Source organism: Tursiops truncatus, chromosome 11 (genome assembly GCF_011762595.2).
Source record: "Tursiops truncatus isolate mTurTru1 chromosome 11, mTurTru1.mat.Y, whole genome shotgun sequence".
In the NCBI taxonomy this organism is placed as follows: Eukaryota; Metazoa; Chordata; class Mammalia; order Artiodactyla; family Delphinidae; genus Tursiops; species Tursiops truncatus.
Genome location: NC_047044.1, coordinates 833,594 through 848,295, shown reverse-complemented (window position 1 = coordinate 848,295; position 14,702 = coordinate 833,594). Strand labels below are relative to the sequence as shown.

Sequence of the window (14,702 nt, the reverse complement as noted above, 5' to 3'; positions counted from 1 at the left end):
CCAGGATCTTAACGGTTCCTCTGGATTCCAGAAAGCCTTAAGACGTCAAACTGAGCGTCTAAGTGTGTTAGTAACATTCAATGACCTACGCTGTGAGCACGACAGGACTGGGAAGATCGAGAGAAGGGGCTCCCTAGCAAGGACGTCGCCGCTGGCGAGGTGGAGAGGGCAGCGCTCAGCCCGGGCCTCACGCCGGGACCAAGGAGAAGCGACAGCAGTCGGGAAGCAGCAACTCCCGAAACACCGGGATGAAAACAGCGGCTGATTCCCTCAATGTGGGGACCCCAGGGATGGGGACCCTCACAGCTGCCAGGCAGTTCTGCCCCGACCAGAACTCAGCGGAGGGAGCTCCCTTCACGCCAGGAACCCAGATGCCGGACGCAGCGCCCGGGCCCCTCTGACTGATGATGCACAGGGACAGACGGCAGAGCCTTCAGGGCGCGGCGGGAGCCAAAGCGATCCAACGGGAACCGGTTGGGGGGGGCCCCCGCTGTGCGCCCGAGTCTAGAAGGCTGCGCCCTCAGCACACACGGGCAGACGACTCTTGCTTGTTTTGGGGCATCGCACAGAGTCGACCCCTTCCTTTCTAAATCCATCCTTTCAGAGAAACGCTCTACAACACCAGATGGGTCTATGAACGCAGATCAACCGCTAAGACGTAAGCGCTAGTCTGGTTTTGTTCTTTGCTCCCCCCCTCACTTGTCTTGGCCCTCGTCGCCCTCGGCATGGCCCCCAAGTTACATCGCTCCCGCACGGCGCCCCCTGTCCCCTGCCGCTCCACCCCCGGCAGGCATCCCAGCGTGCAGAGTCGGGAAAGAGGCAGACGGAGGCACTGCCTGCACCCCCCGGGCTAACGCCGGCACGCGGTCCCCTAGCCCGAGAGGCCGGCCACACACCTGAGCCTGCCTCCTCCGAGCTCCTCGGCGGCACTGGAGGCTGAGGGACACCGGGGGCGCGGGCACGTACCTGCTGCGTGTTTCTGTGGGACTGCAGGCTGGACTGGAGTCTGCGCAGCAGGGGGGCTCCGTTCCTCGACAGCCTTTTGAGGAGCCAGTAGCTGTGGGCGCGCTCAACAAACTGCTTCTTCCGCTGAATGGCCACCTGATTCGCAATCCTATTTAATCTAGAACACGGAAAAACTCAGAGTTTAGCTGTAAAGCAAGACAATGGTGCGCTCTCATCATGGAAACGAGAAACCACAGCGTTACTGTTAACACACCGCGTGCATCCCACCGCACCTCTCAGCGGCGGTGCCCTCACGGCCACCACCGCCTCCCTGGTTCTCCGCCTACCCGCAGGCTGCGTCCACCCGTGGTCACTCCAGCGACCCTTGGAGCACACGTCTAAGAAGAAAAACGGGTGGAGCCCTGGGTGTTTCCGCTTCCTCTGAGTCGCACATCCACACGCACCGACCTCCACCAGGTGTGGCCGACCCTGCAGAGTCACCCACTCTCACGGGGCTCGGGGCCGTGGCGCCCTGGTCCCCTCAAGAGGGAAAGCAATGGCATAAATGGAGGCAGAAGCAGCGGAGGGGGGCAGCTACCCTTCCCCAAAACGACCGTGAGCGTCCCCAAGCCGCCTGCGACACTCCACCCTTTCAAGGACTGCAAAGCGTGAAGGATTTGTAACAACACTTGCACGAGGGGACGCGAAAACGGCGTAAAACCCTTGGAAGCCAGCAGGACAGCTTCCTGGTCCCTGCCGTCACCCTGCTGCTGAAACATCCTCAGGAAGACGAGCGGGGCAGCCGAGAACTGAACCTCGACAGGACAAGGAGGCTTCCCCACTGTGCACCAAACGTCAACATTTCAGGTCAGAAATTAAGGAATTTCAAGAGCACATTTTTTGAAAAGCACGATCCTGAGCTGCACAGAACTGTGCCGACACCCTCGGCTCTGCCGCGTCCAGACCCACGACGGTCCTCCTCCTTCAAGCAGTGGATGCGGCTCGAGCCTCGGTGCCGAAGGCCACGCGCCACACAGGGCAGCCCTGCCCAGGGTGCCCGGGGGAGATCCACCAAAGGGGCAGCTCCACACCAAGCACAGGCCAGGGGTCAGCGAGAGCAGCCAGGCAGACGCAGAGCCCAAGCCCCAGCGTGCCCACAGGCCCACCCGCTCGGGACACCTGGTCACGCGTTGCTACCAGAGGCAAGGCTGGAATGCCTGCCAGCAGCGGCCAGAGCATCTCCGCTGTCCCATGATGGCTCTAGCAGAGGGCACCGGGGACCCCAGGGCTCCTCGTCTGCGGACGGGGCTGTGTTCACCTTGGGCACCCCGGAGTCGCCCTTCCGTTGGGGGCTGTTTTCACCTTTTTGACAGCGGCTTGACGGAGGGGCAGCAAAGTGCATGCATCTTAACGCACAGAGCTCGGGGGTCTCTACACACGCAGACGCGTGTTCTAACACGCACTCAGTTATTGCAACAGTCAAATGGGGCAGCACAGATACAAGGCTGACTCGTCATGTGCTGAGCACCCCACTGAAGAAGTCAGGAAAAGACAAGACAGGAAGGTCCCAGGACCGCACACAGGTGGCGGCAACTGCCCCAAGGCCGCGCAGCGCCCTGGAAGGCTGCTGAGGGGAGCTTCCATTTTCTCCCCACCACAGCAACAGCACGGCAGGTGAAGGATGAGCGAACCGACCTCATCCTGCAAACACTCACAACATGGAAGTGATTCGAATCATCGCACTTACGATGTTATGTGTCAATTAAATCTCAATAAAGCGAAGGAAAGAAAGACAAAGAGCAAAAAATCATGAAACGGGAAACAACACACAAGAAAGTCTCAACAAGACCAGAACCGTGCTCTCTAAAAAGACTAGTAAAGAAACAAATGGGGGCTTCCCTGGTGGCGCAGTGGCTAGGAATCCGCCTGCCAGTGCAGGGGACACGGGTTCGAGCCCTGGTCCGGGAAGATCCCACATGCCGCAGAGCAACTAGGCCCGTGTGCCACAGCTACTGAGCCTACGCTCTAGAGCCTGTGAGCCACAACTACTGAGCCCACGTGCCACAATTACTGAAGCCCACACGCCTAGGGCCTGTGCTCTGCAACAAGTGAAGCCACCACAGTGAGAAGCCTGCGCACTGCAACGAAGAGTAGCCCCCGCTTGTCGCAACTAGAGAGAGCCTGCGCAGCAGCGAAGACCCAATGCAGCCAAAAAAAAAGAATGAGAAGATAAGCTGAGGAAAAACACGTGATGAGCACAGCCAAACAACCTGCCACCCACAAGCTGAGCCCGGGAAGAGAGAGACCCACCACCGGGAGAGCTGGGACTGACTCTGGCGTGCTGGCACTGCGTCCAAGGGCATCGCCCAAGCCCACCCCGGACTGCAAGCCCCCCGGGCAGGAAAACCAGAGGAACCCACCCCCATCTACAACGAGCGGTTGCTGTGACCGACGAGTGGTGGGCTGACGCGACAGGAGGGGTCCCAAAAGCGAGTGGTCATTTAACGTTTGTTTCTTTTTTTTGGCTACATTTGATAAACAACGTAACCATCTAGTTTTTAAAATCTTTATATAAAAGTCACGACAAACAGGCACAAATGGCATTAAAAGCCATCCCCACCTGACACACACAGACACTGGAGGAGCACCTGGGCCACCCCGCCGGCGTCTGCAGGGAGCGGGGTCCACCCTCCCTTCTCAACACCTGCTCAGCCAGCTGGGAGGTCGGGGCACATGAGTGAAGTCCACCCGCCAGACCCGAGGAGCCTGGAGTCGGCCTCTGGAGGGAAGCGGTTCTGGGCCACACTGGCTCCGGGGTGCCCCCCGCCCGACCGCATGGACCATAGGCAGGAGCCCCAGGACCGCATCCACACCTCCCAGCCAGACCTCACCAGCACCCATGGCCACGGCCACAGCCACACAGCCAAGGCCAGGTGGCCGACCGCCCCGGGGGCCTCCCCTCGACCACTAAGCAGGTTGACAGTGACAGTCAGCTGGGCAGAGCCTCCTTTCCTGAGAAACCCCTCTCGAGCTGCCCACCTCAGTGCCCGGGCCCACAGGGCAGACCCCTCTGACACCCACACCTCCCGGTCCACGCCGGCGGGTAGAGAAGGACCCTGCTGACGGGATGCTCCCTTCCAGCCCTCGCGGGGAGGAAGGCCAGGAAGAAAAGAGCGACAGGCCACGTGGAGAGGAGCCGTCGCCTCCAGGGGCCCCCGGACCCCGGATCCGACGCCAGAAAAATCAAGAGCAGAAATCATCCGGTAGAGGCACTGGTGACACATCGGTCACCAAGGGGCAGGGGACGCCACTCCCTTCGGGTGGGGACGCAGGGCCCCGCAGTCCCAGGCACACCTCTGTGAGCCGCGAAGGCCTGTCGCAGGGGACACAGAGGTCTGGGGATGCCCAAATCAAAGGAGGCTGAGTGGGACTGGTCCTGACTGGAGGCAGGAAGCCTCCAGGGGAGGCCGGCCCCACCCTGGGAGACACGCAGGGGCGCGTGGAAACCACCCCCAAGAGGGTAAACGGGTTATTGGCAAGAGGGGACTCTGGGTAAAGAGCGTTTGGGTGGGGTTTTTTTTCGACTTTTGCAACATTTTATAAATTTGAAGTTATTTCTGAACAAAAAACTGAAACTGAAATGAAGACAAGACGAGATGCAATGCCGGTCTCTGTGCCTTGGAGGGGGAGGGTGCCCAAAGCACCAAGGTCCATCCCGCCATCCACTCCAGGCAGCGACTCCAAGTGCTAGGATGGAAGAGAACTTCAATGCACGTCCGCCCCATCTCTGCGGAAGCAGATACGGTGAACGCGACCAGAAACTGCCGGATCCCATGACCTCGGCAGACCCTCCCCGTGGGCCGGGCCTGCTCTGTGCGCCCGGATGCGCGGCTGCGGGACGTGTGAGCACAGCAGGCCTGCTGAGCGGGGGTGACGCCAGGGCCGGGCCCAGCAGAGACCACCAGGAGGAGGGGGGCGGGGGTAAAGCGAGCAGGGCACCAGCCAGGGGGCCGCACGCCTGAGGGACACGGGGCGCGGCCCACAGCACCACGCTCAGCACTCGCTTCAGTCCTACACACACAGGAATCCCCGAGGCTGACACGCGTCAGGAGAGCCCGCGACGCAGCGGAGACATGTGGCAAGCATCCAGAGTCCTCCCCTGCGCTCCCACGCTCCCCGCCCCGCCCCAGGAGGGCCCTCGCAGGTGCAGAGGCCGGAGCTGGCAGCCGGGACGGGGGACCTGCCCGGGGTGACGCCAGTCCCCCAGCCCCCAGTTCAAAACCAAGGAAAGCAACGAAGCCACAGGAGGGTCGGAACTAGAACACTCAGAGCAGCTCTGGGGAGACACACTGCTCGGCCCCACATCAGGCGGCACGAGCCGCCAAGGCCGCCTCCGCTGGGCTCGCCCGACGTGACCAGGAGGGACACCTGCAGGAGCGGGACACGCGGCCCGGCTTCTCCACACCGCGTGCGTTTCACGACCCGCACTTCTGACTTCTGGCTGGGTTTGTAGGGCTTCTCTCCAGGAGTCGCTCCTTAAACAGCCCTTCCCCGAGGACCCGGGCAGGCGGGCGGAAGGGCTGCCCGGGAGGGCTGCCCGGCGGCGCCCACAGAGCAGAGGTGGCACCCACATGCACGGGGCGCCCAGAGCCAGGCTCCCACCTGCAGGGGCTGACAGGCTTCTCCCATTTCCCCAGGCCACAACCCATGAGAACTTCCATAACACGTAATAAACTTAACTGCCAGAAACATGAAAAAAGACATACAAAACTCAAGTGCAAACTTCTTGCTGTTAAGTTCAACAGGCATTAAATTTGTCTGCCCAACGGCTCCCAAGCACCCGCTCTCCAGCCGTCCTCAGCTGGTGTCCCAGCGGCGCCCTCAAGGGGACAGAGCCGTGACCCGGATCCTCCATGCTCATCACGCACTTCCGGTTACAGCTCATTACGCAGGAACACGCGTATCAACGAGGCCAGGCCGGATGCTCCTCCCTCGAGGCCCCTCCTCCCCAGATACACTGGGACACCCATAGCGCAACCAGAGAGAGCACAGTGACCAGGTTAATTACCCCAAGGGACCCAGGTGGCTCCAACTCCATGAGTCCCTTCACCTGGCCTGGCCCCTCCCCGGTGCCCACCTCCACTGGCCCCGCCCTTCCCCTCACGAAGCAGAGGGAATGGACAAAGAAGCAGAGAGGATCCAATCAGAAGAGCGGCTACTCGAGGAAAAGGCAACACTTAACAAAGAAAGAGCACAGCACCAGCGCAGGCCAGAAAACGGAGAACACACGCCTGTTCTCCCTTCTTCAGCCCTGGCTTTTCGTATCTCCCCCAACTTTAAATATGCTGCTTCTGGGCTGGGAAAAGCATTATTCTGGTTTGAGAACAGGTGCAGGAAGAGAGACACAGACAGGCGGGCACAGCTCCACGCCACTGGGACAACTGCTCAGGAGCAGCTCATCCTCGCTGAAGGCTGGACCCTCACAGGCAAAGGGACCGAGCAGCCACGAGGACCCCGCCGGACCCAACCCACCCGCCCAGGGCAGAGCACAGCATCCCATCAACGCGCCCGCGCCACTCCTGGCCATGCGGCAGCCTGCAAGGCCTCGACCGCCCCAGCCAGCCGGCCTGACCACAGGCTCGGAGTCCTCGAACAGGTGGGCGAAGCCTCAGAACACCCGCATCTTTGTTCCGGAGTCTATTATTGAGAGACAAGAAAAGTAATCTTTGTAGCTCAGAAACACTAAACAATAAAACAAATTAAACCGACCATCTCCCTCTTGTTGAGAACAGACTATGATCTCAAAATTAGTTGGTCTGAGTTATCTTTCTTACTTGAAAGCTTTTAAACTCCTCAAGTCACAAAATCACTTACAGTTCCTGCCACACCCCCAGCCTTCTCACAGCCAACCCTCCTTCCTCTCTGCAGGGAATAAGGGGGATCCTCCTCTTCTTAGATCTCCAGAGCCCCTCTTCCAGCCCCCCCGCCCCGGGCCAGCTCCCAAGCTCGCTCAGAACGCCCACCACCCTGGTGGCAGCTCTAGGCGGGTCCTGAGCCAGAGGCCGTGGAGAGCATGGAGCGTTACTCCCATCTACACGCCACTGTGCCTGGGTCCTAAGAACGGGACCAGCAGCCCAGCCGCAGCTCAGGCCACAGCTTCGGGACGAGAGCAGTGGCTGTGAGCCTGGGCCTCCCAGCACCTGCCCCGACACGCCACAGGGTGGTCTGATGTCAGGGTCTCCCGGAAACTCTGGGCAACACTGACAGCAAAGCCTGTGGCCGCGAGCACTCATCCAGGTGTGCCGTTTACGTCTGCTCCAAACCGAAGTCACAGTTTGTTCCTAAATTAGGAAAGGACAAGACGGAGCATGGCCCAGCTACTCCTCCAGCACGTGGATCAGCTCCGTCACCTGAGCTTAAGTGTTTACTCCAAAGCAAGTCGTCCTCTCCACCAGACCGGGTCATCTCAGACTCCAGGTACCCATGTTTCCCAACCGCAGATGCTTTCTCCTGCGGACGGGCTGGCAGACCCTGGGGCCGGGAACCAGGCAGGGCTGGACAGACAAGGCAGCACCTCAGACTTCTGGGTTTTCAATTTACTAGATCACATTTTTTGTTTCATTTACTTCAATTTCAGTAAAGCTGAAAATTTCGGGCTCTTAGATAGAAGCTCTTGATACAAATCCTATACTTTTTGACCTACAGGTAGAAATCCAAGTGAAACTGTCTTTTAAAAGTGAGACTGGCTTATTTGCAAAGAGACACCTTGATTTTAACAGAAGGCTTCTCTGGATAAAAGGGATTATAAGCACTTTGTATTCGCTTTGAATTTACTGATTCTGTAACAGAGGTACTGTTCCGTAAAGACAAAAAAATGTCATTCTGGGAAAAAGGTCACACTTCTTCAGTAGCAGTTCCCACCACATCTCACGACCTGACAACATCCCAGAACCGCTCTCGGGAGCAGACACCCACTTACGTCTTCCCTTCATCATGCTGATGCTTTGTTTTCTTAACCAGACTGTTCTAGAGACCCATGCCCTCCCATACAGGGCTTCACTTCCTCAAAGCTCAAGCAAGTGTCTGCGTCTCTCCCAAACCACACGCGGAGAGAAGTTCATCGAGCCACTTACCTCGTACTCCAAACAAGAGCGTTCTCAGGCACAACAAGATAAAAAGCACAAGTCAGTACCAAGGAGAACCAGCAGAGGAGGAAACAAGTCCAGGGATGGGGGTGGCCAGCGGGGTCCTGACCCCACCACCGCGCACAGCTCTAGGCAAAGAACCCAACACTGCCCAGGCAATGCCGATACCACGAGAGAACCAGGAAAACCAGAAAGCGTGTCCCACGACAGGAAGGAGGCCAGCACCTCCCGCCTCGCGGCTCCTGTCGCCCCACTCTGATCTTTGCCCCAGGGTCAGCCTTACCCAGCCACGCTGCTTAAGTTTCCAGCAAATTTAAAAATCCCACAAGATTCCCAAATTTTGGGGAGGGAGCAGGGTGAGGAACGGTGTTCTGTCGCGTCAATGACAACAACTCCTGGGGCGCCGCGGGGCCCCAGGCCGGGGTGGCTGCAGTCGGTGTGGCCGCGGGCGCGCGCGGGCATCGAGGAAACCAGACAGACTTCCCCGTCTCACAGACTCAAGTCTTTTGCAACATCCATGCTCCCGTGAAGCGGAGACTGAAGGAGGCCACCTTGGAGAGGACCGTCAGGGCCGCACAGACAGCACGCGGTCAGACCCTGCGCGCCCTCCCAGCAGGCCCGGGCCCGCCACGCTTACCTCTGAGGGGGAATGTAGGGCGCGCACACAGGCGGCAGGGCCACACAGGGCTCGCGGAGCGTCTTCTTGGCCTTCTTCGCTTTCTTCCTGACCTTGGACGTGGACCTGACCGTTTTGGCTGAGCTCTCCTTCCGGCAGATGCCGTTTTTCACCTCGACGTCCCCATAAATGTTCAGGGGCCGCCGGGTGCAGCCCGGGGGCGTGTGGACGTCACAGTACGCGGTCTTCCTGACGGAGAAGGTGGCCGCGCCGCCGGCCAGCTCCTTCACGGGCTCCATCTTCATGTAGAGGCCGGCCCGCTGGGCGCACGTCACGTGGAAGGCGGTGTAGCAGTTGGCCTTGTGGCACTGGATGCAGGCGCCCACGCCCTTCTGCTTGCAGAGGTAGCACGTCAGCTTCCAGCGGGCGGGGGGAATGTTCCGCACGCCGTCGATGGGCTCGATGAACACCGTGTTGGCGAAGCCGACCTCGGGGATCCACAGGGCGCACACCACGTGGCCCCAGCGGTCGTCGTCCGTCTTCTTGAAGGCGCCGCCCTTGTTGGGGCACAGCACGCAGTCAGCCGGCCGGGCCCGGGACTGCAGGCAGTGGCGGCAGAGCCACTGGCCCTCGGGGATGTACGGCACGCCGTAGCACTCCTGGTGCACCGCCAGGTTGCACATGTCGCAGAAGAGGATGGCGTTGCTGTTCTGGCACTCGCCGTCCATGCACACGCAGCACACGGCGTCCTCATCAATCAGGCACTGCTGCTCCCCTTGCTTCTGCTTCTCGCAGTGCGACGCCTTCTCGAAGCGGTCCATCAGGAACTCGAACGCGCCCTGCGACACAGCCGCCACGCAGTCGCCCCTGCGCTTCTCGTTGACGATCTCCAGCCAGGCGTAGTCCTCCTCGTCCATGTCGTACTCCACCTCGTCGTCCAGCTCCTCGGCTGACTTCTCCACGAACTTGTAGTACACGGGGGGCCGCCGGGGCGCCGCCGGGGGGCTGTACTCCACCACGCGCACCTTGGGCTCGGGGAGCGCGCTGGCCGGGGTGGGGGCGCCGTGCGCGCTGGGCGGGGCTTCGCTTTTCTTCTTGACCCTGTTGTTCTTGTGCCGCTTAGTTCTCAGGCACACGGGCGGCCTCTCGCTGTTTTCTTTGTTGCTGTTGCACTCGCTCATCTCCTGAGCAGTGAGGTCATCTTCTAATATGATCTCCAGAGGGTCGAAAATACTGATCCTGTGCAGGCGGCCCTCGATCTCGATCTCCACCATCCTCTGCGCTTGCGCGTAGGTCAGCGTCTCTCGCGTGGGGGAGTGCTTAGTGCTGCCGGGGGAGGAAGGGTGCCTCGCTGCAGCGCGATGACCTCGGCCTTTCCTCCTCATTTGGTACTGACTCCCTGAAACGGACGCAGAGGACACGTTAACTCCACACAGAGGACACGAGAGGCGAAAGCCACCAGGTACGCTTGGGCAGACCTAAGCAACTCGTGCTAAATCGAAACAAAACTCCCGGCAAACCTATCTCTGAGGTTTCCAAAATCACTCATCCCGGGACTCACAATGGTATCTCAACAACCTTCAACAGCCCGTTGCCCCGAGGCTGCCCCTCCCCAGGGACTCCCGGGACCAGAGGAGAGGGCAGGCGGTGAAGAGGGGCTCCCAGAGGCACACGCGATGACAAGTCCTTCCAGGATGCTGACGCCCACTGCTCACCAGTCACCTTCTTGGATCCACAGGTCACCGAGCCGACGGCCACATCCCTCACAAGCAGGGGTCGCAGCCCTGAGCTCAGGACAGCACACACACAGGGCTGGACCCCGGCAGGCTCTGGCCCCTGGCTCCCCTACTACTGCTGCCCAGGAGAGAGCCCTGAGCCCCGAAGTGGAGGTCCCGTCAGCACCCCTAGGGAGCCTGGAAGCCTCAGCAGCCTGACCACAGCCCCGTCCATCCTCTCGAGGAACGCGTCCTCCACAACCGTGTTAGGGCACAGGGCCACCAGCCACTCCGGGGCTCAAGAGGGAAGCCCCGTACTGGCCTGGGGGCAGGCTTCACCCCTGGAAGGCCTCCACCCAGCCTCTACAGGGCTCAGGAGTGGCAACCACGAAAAGCCCCCACGGGCCAGCCACCTGCCCTGCCCCTCAGAGCACTTCTCAGCTGCTGGCTTGACCACAGTGCCGGGCCCACCTCCTGCCACAGCAAGGGCCACCCCAAGACCCCCTGCGCCGCCCACAGAGGCGCCCCCAGCCCCCCCATTCTCAGGTGCCCGAAATCTGGGCCACAGAGACTTATGAGCATTTGCTCTTTTCAGACGTCCGCCGTCTGCCACCAACCGCATCTACTACAGGACTCACTCGTGTGATGACTCCTGACTCTGGACCACTGCCCGCCAAGCAGGGTGGCACCTCAGGAACTGATGACAAGGACCCCTCCTCCCTCCAAACGACCACATTTTACTAACAGGAAGCAGAGTAACATTTAAGAGACTGGCTGACAACATTCCAAGGTGGAGCCCAAGGCCCGCCACGGGATGGAGCCCCGAGGAGCTGGCACGGGGCGCCTCCGCACAGCGACCCACCTGGCCTCCAGGAAAAGCCCTCCCAGGGCCAGCTTCTCTGTCTCAAACCCGAGCGGAAACCCCAGCGGACCCTAAAAATGCACTTTTTAAGAGAGACCCTTCCGATTGTGGTTTTCTCTTCTGTCAAACAGAAATCCACGTTTTACGTGCAATTTGACAGGCACGGAAAACAGCACGAGCAGCCGACCCGCCGCTCACCTGCATCTCGGGGGTCTCCAGGGGCCCACGCAGCCCTGGACTCCTGTTGCGCGGTCAGCCAAGCCGCTGCCCAGCTAGCCCTGGCCCCGCCATCCCTTCTGGGGGAGAGGGGCACGGCCCCCCCACTGTCAGCACCGCAGCCTGCACGGAGGGGACGCCGGTGCGCCAGGGCACAGCGCACAGCTTCAGGGGTCCTTACTGGGGTGGGGCAGAAGCGACAGTCGGTTACTCAGCAGATGCAAAGCGAACGTGTAATTTTCTCCTCGGAAGCAGAGAACCAACAGTACTAAGCAAAATCGGCCCTTCAAAACCCACGCTCTCCCAGAGGGCACTGAAGCTCTGGACACTTAGTACCCGCAGAACAGCACTTAACGGTCGTGCAGCTCCGCAACTTGAAAGCTAGATGGTGACAGGGAAAGGAGGCGCGGGTCACTCTGCAGACCACCTCACCCGGCCATCACTTCCCGATCTCTGGCCCTCGGGCTCCACCCACACTTGACCCTTCCGCGCGGGGACAAGCGTACCCACGAGAAGGCGATCAGCAGCCTCTCCAGACCCTACTGATAGATGCACCTTGAAAAACCATGTGGCCGTAAGAGAGGCAGTCGGCACCCGGGGCCGGCTCACCTTCTCAATCAGTGCCTTTCCCGCCTGGCTTCGGACAAGCCACTTACACCCTCGTGCAGGGACGGGACTGCAGGCAGGTGAGTGCACGCAGCGCCCTCCACCCACGACCCTTCCCGGGCGGTGGGCGCCTTCTCCACGGGGGCGCCTTCTCCACGGGGGCGCGGCCTTTCGTCAAAACTCCACTGCGCACCCGCAGCGCGCGCGTCCTCCGTAAATTACACCTCAGTCAAGTTACTTCTTCCAAAGGGCCCCGGAGGCCGCTGAGTCCACCACCGGCTCTCAGCGCGGGATGGGGGGAGGAGGGGGCGGCGGCCCGGGTCCGCGCGCCCCTCGAGTCTTTCAAACGCGGCTCTGGAACGGGGAGTTTCCCGTCCGGGCTCAACGTGCCCAGAGCGTCCGTTACATAACGCGACCCTCGGGCAAACGCTCGGCCGGCGGACCCGAGACCCAGGCCCGCTCCCTTCTCGCCGGGCGGCCGGGCGGAAGGCGCGGCGGGCGGGACGGGCCCCAGCGCCCAGACAGCCCGCACTCCCTCCCCGTCCGGCTTCCCGCCTGCCAGCCTAGCCTCCCTCCCCGTCGGCCTCCCCGGCCGCCCAGCCTCCCGGTCCGGCCTCCCTCCCCGGCCTTCCAGCCTCCCTGCCCGGCCTCCAGGCTCCCCACCGGCCGGCCTCCCTCCTTCCCGGCCGCCCAGCCTCCCAACCCGACCCGGCCGCCCGGCCCGGCCTTCCAGCCTCCCGGTCCGGCCTCCCCGCCTCGACAGCCCGGCCTCCCCTTCGGCCGGCCTCTCTCCTTTCCGGTTCCCCGGCCTCCCCGCCGCCGCCCTGACACCGCGGCCTCCCTCGGCCCCGCCGCCCGCCGCCCGCGGACAATGCGCCGCCACGGCGGCCGCCAAACATGGCGGCGGCACCAGCACCGAGAGGCCGGCGGCGGCGGCCCGCGGGAGAGGCGGGCAAGGCGGCGGCCCCGGCCCCGGCCCGTCCGGCGCACTCACCTTCGGGGCCGCGGCCGCGGGAGCCGGGCGGCGGGCGCGGGGGCCGGCGCGGCCGAGGCGGCGCTAATGGCGCCCGCGGCTCCTCCGCCAACGGCCGCGCAGGCCCGGCCCGCCGCCGCTCTGGGCGCGGGCTCCTGGCGGCGGCGGCCCGGCCCGGCTCGGCTCGGCGGCCGCAGGCTCTCGGGCGGCGGCTCGCGCGGGCGGTGGGGCCGGACGGAGGCCCGGCGCGGGGGCCCGGCCGGCGGGCGGCGGCGGCGGCGGCGACGGCGACGGCGACGGCGACGGGGCGCTGGCGCGGGGCTGCTCGGACGCCCGGGCCGGCTCGCTTGCTCCCCAGCGAAGCAAACAATGCGGCGAGCGCTCCGCCCGGCGCGCTGCGTGCGAAACGCGCCCCGCCCGCCGCCGCCATGACGCGCGGCCGCCGCCGGGGCCGGGGGGAGGGGACGGGAGCGGAGGGGAGCGGAGCGGAGGGGAGGGGAGCGGAGCGGAGGGGAGCGGTGCGGAGGGGGGAGGGCCTGGGGGAGGGGCGAACGGGCAGAGGTGGGGGGGGCGACCGGCCAGAGGGGCCACCGGCCGGGCGATGGGGCGCCGGACCCCGGGGCTGGGGGATCATCGGAGGTGGCGCGGGGTTCAAGGGAGAGGGGCGCCGGGCGGGCGATGGGTTCGCCGGCACCGGGGCTGGGGGGGTTATCTAAGGGGGCGCCGGACACGGGGGCTTGGAGGCCTGAGGGGGCGCGGCGTTCAAGGGAGAGGCCAGCCGGCGCTGGGCAGAGGGGCTGGGGCGCGCCTGAGGGGGCGCGGGATTTGAGGGAGGGGTGCCGCACACCGGGTCTGGAGGCATCTGAGGGGGTGCCAGGCGGGGGAAGGGCGTGAGGGGAGGCCCCTGGGGAGGGGATGAAGAGGTGGGGGCCAGAGCGGGAGAAGGGGGCACTGGATGGGTCAGGCCCGGCTGAGTGTTCGGGGGACCTGGGGGAGTGCCGGGCGTGGGGCAAAGGGAGCCCAGACCACAGCGTGGTGGAGACCCGAGTGGGCGCCCCATGGGGTCGGGCTGGGCCAGGCAGGGGATTGGGGGGAGCCCGAGGGGCCCATGCTGGGCAGGATTATTCGCTGGTGGAGAGGAAGCGGGTGCTGGTAGGGGTGGGGGAAGCAGCGGGGCGCACTGGGGAATGGGGGCTGCAGGGCGGCCCAGCTGGCCCTCCTTCAGGAGTTACAGGCCTAGGATGGGGCCTATAGGTCCGGACCACCCGCTTGCGCTCCAGGTAGAACAGAAAGGGCCCCTGCGCAGCAGTAGTTTAGAGACCTGAGTCTTGGTCGCTGCCACTGGCTGCTTCCACTGTGGCCTTTGCTTCAACGCCAAAATTCAGAGGTTTCATGACAGTTTTCATCCCGAGATTAGTCCCGAAGGGCTTTGGGAGGAGGGAGAAACCTAGATGTTTCCTTGGTTTCCGTGAGGATTTGAGGTTAGTGCAGTGGCCGTGAAGGAGCCCAGCCCTGGGGAAAAGGAGCAGCAGGTGCCCCCCTCCCCGACAAGCAGGGGAGGCCCCTCAGTAGGAGGAACATGCCCCCCAGGCAGAGGCTGGGTCCTTCTGAGCCGGTGAGACCT

General features: G+C 63.0%; 1 protein-coding gene across 10 annotated transcripts in view; it reads right to left on the bottom strand.

The window, feature by feature from the left end:
• BRD1 (bromodomain containing 1) overlaps window positions 1–13,222 on the bottom strand; it is a 34,886-nt gene extending 21,664 nt beyond the window's left edge. For 7 of the 10 annotated variants that reach the window (XR_012324110.1, XM_033865815.2, XM_033865817.2 and 4 more), the window contains exons 1-3: window positions 13,100–13,222; window positions 8,728–10,105; window positions 967–1,123 (exon numbers count right to left, since the gene is read on the bottom strand). Coding sequence is in view for 9 of the 10 variants with exons in the window: in XM_033865815.2 (XP_033721706.1) it covers window positions 967–1,123; window positions 8,728–10,091 (1,521 nt within the window). In the remaining variant the exon portion in view is untranslated. Of the gene's footprint in view, window positions 1–966; window positions 1,124–8,727; window positions 12,618–13,099 lie in introns of those variants that run through there. The other 3 variants (XM_033865814.2, XM_033865813.2, XM_033865812.2) reach the window with 3 other exon arrangements.
• Window positions 13,223–14,702: the final 1,480 nt, after the last annotated feature.